General features: G+C 40.3%; 1 protein-coding gene across 1 annotated transcript; it reads right to left on the minus strand.

Annotated features, from left to right (window-relative positions):
• Window positions 1–2,687: 2,687 nt before the first annotated feature.
• RPL24 (ribosomal protein L24) lies at window positions 2,688–7,754 on the minus strand. The gene is made up of 6 exons (XM_069552314.1): window positions 7,540–7,754; window positions 7,333–7,408; window positions 6,714–6,824; window positions 3,893–4,029; window positions 3,427–3,490; window positions 2,688–2,809 (listed from the first exon to the last, which is right to left on the minus strand). Exons 1-6 carry the CDS (start codon window positions 7,542–7,544, stop codon window positions 2,729–2,731), a joined length of 474 nt encoding a protein of 157 aa, XP_069408415.1. The 5' UTR covers window positions 7,545–7,754; the 3' UTR covers window positions 2,688–2,728.

Raw genomic sequence — 7,754 nt, forward strand, 5'->3', positions numbered from 1 at the left:
TAGGCCCTTCCTGGGAGAGCCAAGTGGTTTTGAGCAGACATATTAAGTCCTGGCAGTTTCCCTTTTTTAATTTTCCCCTTCTTTCCCTAGCTCTGAGCACGTGTAGGAGCTGCTGGGCAGTTGTTAACTGTCTGATACCCCAACGTGCAAAGGAATCTTCTCCGTCTGCGTTTTGAGACAACCGAAAACATAAAAGAAAAATTTGAGGTCTACAGCACCTGAATATAAGACCAAAGAAAGTCTTTTCACGTGGAAATGTAGTTTCCCGTCCAGTGTTACAAAATTTAAATCCATCCGTGGTAGGAGTTACTGTAGTTGCTAAGTTACTGCTGGTTCCAGACTACCCGTGGATAGTCGGTATTTTTCTGCAGTGATCAGCTTATGTAGTGACAATTTACCTAGTAAGTCAATCATGTTGGCAAGGAGCGGTGAAGAGGAGCTAGCACTGTTGTTTTTTTTTTAGTTTGGGGAAAAAAAACACTCGGTTTTACACCCAGCATATACTGAATGCACCAAAGGCCACGACGATTCGAACTGCACTTTCCAAGATTTTAAACTGGTAGACGGGAGGGGTCGCCCTGGTCACCTCTCCGTGGAGTCAGCCTTGCAGTTAGGAGACTCAGGCCTACGACATTCCAAACCGTCCGGGGTCTGGCACTTAGGTGCTTTACTGGAGCCTGAAAACTCTGAGCCAACCCTCTCCTGACCCTGCCTAGGTCTGCAGTCGCTGAATGAGGCGCTGAGCCCTGCGGAGACAGGTGAGGACCGACTGCAGGTGAAAGCTGGGCTCAGAAAGCGGGGTACACTATGTCTCCAAGGGACTTGCCAGTGGGAACTGCAACAGTTAACAAACTGCATACTTGAATATTCTGGCTGTAGCTAAGTGAGCTCCCAGTCCCTGAGGAAAAATACAACTACCAGGCCTGGGGTTTACTTAGGGCCATTCATTTCAGACCACAGCTAGGGGACGGAGGTATTCGAAGGTGGAGACACATCCCTACCCAGAACTAATGTCCAAATCCACTCTCCATGGGATGTGTTATGTTTCAATGTTCCCGTATGAAATATACGTCTTTTAAAACTGATGTAGATTGAAATGTTAAGTAAACAATTTCTGCACGGCCAAGAGAAGCTAAGTTAGAAATAGAAATTACCTCTCGTGCCAAACACAACCGGAGACTCTCCTGTGTGCCTTCGAGCCAATAGTTTTAATAAAATGTTATACAACTGGTCCAGTGGTCTTACTGAGAAAAGCTAAAACTTCCTGTCCTATGAGAACAGGTGTTTAGCATTTTGGGTTTCTCTGGTGGCTCAGATGGTAGAAAACTTGCCTGCAATACCGGAGAGACCCATGTTGGATCTCTGGGTCGGGAAGAGCCTCTGGAGAAGGAAATGGTAACACACTCCAGTATTCTTGCCTGGAGAATTCTATAGACAGAAGACCCTAGCAAGCCATAGTCGACGGGGTTCCCACGACTGAGTGACTTAACAGTTTCATTTAGTGTTTATATCTTCCTAAACTTCAAGCTATTCATGACCGAAAGATAATCAGAATAGGGCAGTTCCTGTGTTCAAAAGTAAGAATATGTACCTCTGTATTCATGGAGTATTTTGATTGACCTTTTTTCTTAAAATTTCATTAAAAATTACAATAGGGAATTGTAAGGCTGGTTAAGACTCAGCCTTCCACTTCTGGGAGTGTGGGTTCCATTCCTGGTCAGGAAGCTAAGATCCACATGCCACAGGATGCAGCCAAAAAAAATAAAATTTAACTATTCCTATATATAAAACCACATTTCTCAAGAGGATGTAGCTTATTTCTTGTTGTATCCTTGCAACTTGGTGGTGTGGAGTGCTGGTACATTAGATGATCTAATTTTCGTAGATGTGCAAGCCTCTTAACACCAATTATGATTACTATTTTTCATGTAACAATTACATAATACAGTAACTTGTAACTTGAACATCAGCAGGCTACTCAAGACATTTTTGCAATTTTAAGGACAGCTCTGTCAGACTCCCAGCTCAAGAACTATTTTTTCTAATACTCAAAAGAGGTTGCATCCTTGAGGAATTCCAATGGCAGTCCAGTAGCAAATTCAATGCTATGGGCCTGGGATTTGATCCCTGGTTGGGAACTAAGGTGCCACAAGCATCACACCACAGACCCTTCCTCCCTCCAAAAGTGTAGTCTTCATTTAAGCTTATTTTCTGGAAGCGAAAGCAGATAATACAGTTGAGTTTTAAGTAGTTTTAGCTCAGCTATAAGCTAATGGTTAAAAGGTGAGATACTAGAGAACCAAAGGCATCCCCAATAATGAAATGTGTCTATCATGGAAAAGGGTAGTTTTACAAGAAAACAGCCCATTAAAAATGCTTTCTTTTTGCAAACAGAAGTGATAGGAAAAAAGAAAGAAACCCGCATCTTTTAGCAATCAACCTGGACTACAATCTATACAACAAAATGCAGTCTGAAATCTACATACTGCAACATAATGTGTCCTTACAGCCTCAGGTGAGTGCGGACTGCACTTAACCAAACAGACCTTATTTCCAGATGAGTAGTTAACATCTCTCCATCTAAGAGACTTATATTAGGAGTAGTAGGAGCCATTGTTCCTGAGAAATGACTATTAACTGCGTAGGCCAAACATGCTTGCTTTAAGAGTAAAAATTCCACCACAATCTAGTTATAGTCAGATCTTTATTAAACATCCAATCTGCCAACCTAGCGTTTTCCACCAACTCGAGGAGCAGAAACCTTCACAGGCTTCACAATCTTTTGCTTAGGTGCTGCCTTTGTGGGAGCCTGTAAAAAGAGAACATGTTATGTGGCATTATTCCATGTGAGTTTTTTTCTTTCAATTACTGCTCTTATGCCCATATTGTTTGAATCCTAGATTGCGTTCCTAATTATTTGTGTTCCTAATATAAAGAACTCCTCTCAAAAGTTAAAATTCTACCGTTATATGAAATATAAATGTAAGCCAAAGAGGAAGACTGAAGTAACTGAGATACAACTAGATGTAGTGTGGGATCCTCAATTATATCCTAAGAACAGAAAAAGGTCCAATGCTAATTTTCTGGTTTTGAAATTTTTACTATGGTTATCTAAATGGTTTAGCACTGATAAAAACTGAGTAAATTCTGAACAATTACAGGAAATTTTTACTGAAAACCTAGAATTATTTCAAAATAAACTTTGCCTTTCTCTCATTTCTATATAGCACTTACAGACACATTTAAGGCTCTAGCAAAGGACCTCTTTGGAGTCCTGAATCACTCACCTAAAAACCAATCATGGACATCATTTTCATTAAAACCTTACACTAAATTCCTTTAAAAAAATTTCTCATTTACCACAATTTGGGTTAAAAATGAATCCTGTTGCTCTAAATGAGAAATCTTAGATAATCCGACAATTACCTTTGCAGCAGCCATTGCTGTCTTTTTAGATGCTTGCTTAGCCTTTTTTGCTTCCTTGGCAGCCCTACGGAGTTAAAAACAACAAGCAAAAAGCACTTTACTCCTTAAGGGTACAGCTTATTAACAAAAGGCTAGTGTTTGGGGAAAGTAGAAATAACATATTCCTTCACCATCTGCAGTTATTTGTATGATAAATCCAAAGGATTTAATAACAAATGTGATTAACCACATCAGCTTAACATTAGAAACTGTATAGTACCTTTATAACTGCATACAGACTTTCAACAAATCATTTAGAGTTTATATAAACTTCTGTATTATTAAACATGAACATTTACAACTGACAATCCTTATAAAGATTCAAGTATCACAACACAAATTAACAACAGATTAAGATTCTATTCTGTAAACCCATACATAACCTAAATTCCGTATAACTGAAATGGCCCATAGTGAGATTTCTTACCTGATAGCTTGTTCTCGTTGAGCCTTCCTAACTTCAGGTTTCTGATTCCTCTTGGCCATTATATCAGCAAGAGAAGCACCAGTTATGGCCCTTTGGAATTTGACTGCACGGCGAGTTCTTTTCTTTTGAATTTCTTCCTACAGAACAAAAAGATGGTAAGCATGCTTAGAAACCTTGCTTCATGAATGTGGGAGAGAAATGAATTGTCAGAAGGAGACAAAGGAACTCTCCCTTGGACCTTTTGCACTAATCCCATTCATGGGGGCTCTGCCCTCTTGACTGTTTCACTTCCCAAAGGTCCCACCTCCTGACCTTGGAGGTCAAGGAATTTCAGGGAGAACACAATTCAAACCACAGGAATATTCAACCAAGAAGTTCCCTGGTGGCCTAGTGGTTAGGACTTCAGTGGTTAGCCTTCAATGCCAGTGGCTCAGGTTTAATCCCTGGTTGGGAAACTGACATTACACATGTTGCAAAGCACCGCCAAAAAAAAAAAAAAACCCAAAACAATTCATGCAATTATTTGAAATGAGATATACAAATATATTTTTTAAGCATCTATATATAAAATACTGCAATATTCAGGTAAGTTTTCCAATTATAAATTGGTTAATCCTGATTATTTACTACTTTATTTAAAAAGACAAAGTTAAACTCTAAGAAAATTAACTGAACAGTTACTTTAAGCAATTTTAGTATGATTATTCATGATAAAGAATGTGCTTTTGGAAAAAAAAATTTAACCTCAAACTCTGATTTGTTTTACTCAAAGTACTGACACTGGGATAAACAGTCAAGTTAGAAAACTGATTAAGACAGGAAAGCCACCAAATGTTAAGGAATGTCTGAGTATCAACATAATTCAAACATTTGCTGCAGATTCTATATCAGAAATCTATAATACAGTGCTTATGAGAAAATCTTGCCTTTAAGTCCAAGGAAAAATAAAATATACTAGAACTGTTTATTAAGGCAGGAATAAGCAAAATATCTTAAAATTTTTAATGTGACATATGGAGAAAAGAGGACACATTTGTGTTAGTCAAATGCTCATTTTAAACTTTATCAAGATGAAATCTTGCTGGATAAAATGCTAGTATTTACCTATTTATCATTTCTTAAATCCACTTAAAAATATCTTTTCTTATTGTGGTAAAATATATAAAACTTTAAGTTGATCTTTCTAAAGTATTTTTAAGTGTATAATTCAGTGGCATTAGGTACCTTTACAGTGTTATGCAAACACCATTTCTGTATCAAATACTTTTTCACAATACAAAACAAACTGCAACCACTGAATAAGGGCTTCCCAGGTGGCTAGTAGAAAAGAACCCGCCTGCCAATGCTGGAGATATAAGAGACACAGAGATTTGATCCCTAGGTGGGAAAGTCCTCTGGAGGTGGGGGGTATGGAAACCCATTCCAGTATTCATGCCTGGAGAATCCCATGGACAGAGGAGCCTGGCGGGCTACTGTCTAAAAGATTTGCAAAGAGTCAGACATGACTGAAGCAACAGACACAAATGAAGTGACTTAGTACGCACACATCACATTTTATTAGCCATTCATCCACTGATGAGACATATGATTGTTTCCATTATAACAGTTACAAACATCACCATACACGTTTATCTGTTCAAATCCCTGCCTATAATCCTCTCGAATATCTACAGCCCTAGAACTGGAACTGCTGAATCATATGATGGTAATTCTCTAACTTTTTGAGAAACTGCCAAATCACTTTCCACAGTGCCTGCACCATCTTCATTCAGCAATGCAGAGTTACAATTTCTCCACACCACCACCACCACCATTTATAATTCCTCCCACCAACCCTTCCCCTGTTTGGATAAGGGCCATCCTAATTCTAATGTCACATTCACGGGTTTTTTTAAAAAATACTGTGTTAGACGTTGTTGTTGTTGTTGTTGTTGACTGTCTGTGTCTGCCTCTGTGACCCCATGGACTGTAACCTGCCATGCTCCTTTATGTAATTTTCCAGCCTTTTTTCCTTCTCCACGTCCCCCCCCCGCCCCCATTCACTTTTAATTTAGAATTCTTTCCTCTGAATTCGCATAATAATTTTCTTGCCACATCACTCAAACTTTTTCTCAAAAACCTCTTTCATCAACCTAAAAGACCAATCCAAAAAAACACATACAGAACTTCCCTGGTGGTAAAGTGGTTAAGAACCCACTGCCAATGGAGAGGACACAGGTTCCATTCTGGGCCCAGGAAGATTCCACCTGCCTGGAGCAACTAAGCCAATGAGACACAACTACTGAGCCCACAGGACTAGAGCCTGCGTTTCCAAGGAGAAGCCACCCTACCCCCACCCCAACTACAGAAAGCCAAAGAGCAGCAACAAAGAGGCAGAGTGGCTATAAATTAAAAACACATCCAGTCTTAAGAACAACAACAACAAAAAGAACAAACTAATATGCTGGAAGCCTTTGCGATATGATACCTACATTGGGAATAATTCTATAAGCATTATAACCAATAACAAGTTTCCATAAGTACTACTTAGTTTCCACTCAAACATCTTAAACACGTCCACAGTGCCCGATAACTCAGGTGAGCTTTATGTAATTTACTAAGTCTGAAAAGGGGATGTTGTCAAATTTCAACTAAATTTGTACTGTGAGCTGAAGATACAAGGAGGCAATCCTTGTATCAATCATTCTCACTTCACTGTTTGATGCTCAACAGTTATAGAGTATTTTCATATACCGTCTCATTTAATTAATTTTATAAAGCAGCAACTGACGCTCAAGAGTTTTACCAACTTTAGAACATTAACAAAGTGCGTTTCACTTACCGACTGTCCCTTTTTGTGTTTCCTTCTGTAGAGGACAGTCCAGTTGATCTGACGAGGATTCCTCTTGGAAAGGAATGCCGACTCACATTTTGCATTAAGAAACTGGAAAACCTGTCATGACAAGTTCAAAGTAGAAGCCTGAGCTTCAAATTATTAGTAAATCAATAGTCTAATGATATCCTCTCATTTTACAAAATTGAGATCCATGCAGACCAAAAGGCTTGTCACAGAACTGGCAAGAAACCGTCTCTGCGTTTGGGCCTGTCTTTTCCCGAGAGGAGACAAACCTAAGTTCATATTGAGGGGTAGGGTTCGTTCTGGGAGGGATCCTGGCTCTCCTGAGATGGACCTGATATCCATGAAATAGCCAGATACCTCTCTGGCCCACTGATGTTACAGCGGAACATTAAAATTATACAAGCTCCTAACTTCCGACCTGATCTACCCTTTATCAAGCTCGACTGATTGACTTAGAGGCTTCTGACAAATACTGCACACAGGGTCCTGGTTCAAGCTTTTCAGGCACCAACAGTAACGTGGTAAAGGACTCGGCTTAGACCGAATGAGACCCGTCTTTCTTTAGAAGTACACGGTACGTTTAGCCCATGCGGCCGTTCACCTTCCCGTCAGTCCGGGCGTAGCGCCTCCCATGTCCTGGGTAGATCTTGTAACCGCTGAAACTGCACAGCTCGACCCTGTAAAGAAAAGCGAAAGCCCATTAGCCGGGATGGCGGGTATCTTCGGCAAGGAGAGGCCATGCCTGGGATGCCGGAGAGGCACTCAGAGCGAAGATGGAACTGGATTGGGATGCACGGTTCCTGCTTACTTCATGGCTGCTAGCTCCGGGGAGAAAGAAAGATGGCGAAAAGAAGGAAAGGATTATGGGAAGAGGCCTTATAGGGTCGTGGGAAGGCACTCTCCTCCCACAATTCATATCCCTAACCCCGGCCCTCTGTGATGACGTCACGTCGCCTGAGCCAAAAGTCTAGACTTTCTCAGCTGCTGCCCGTTTCTCCTGGGGTAATTGCGCTAGCGGCTATC

Source organism: Ovis canadensis, chromosome 1 (assembly GCF_042477335.2).
Source record: "Ovis canadensis isolate MfBH-ARS-UI-01 breed Bighorn chromosome 1, ARS-UI_OviCan_v2, whole genome shotgun sequence".
Classification (NCBI taxonomy): domain Eukaryota; kingdom Metazoa; phylum Chordata; class Mammalia; order Artiodactyla; family Bovidae; genus Ovis; species Ovis canadensis.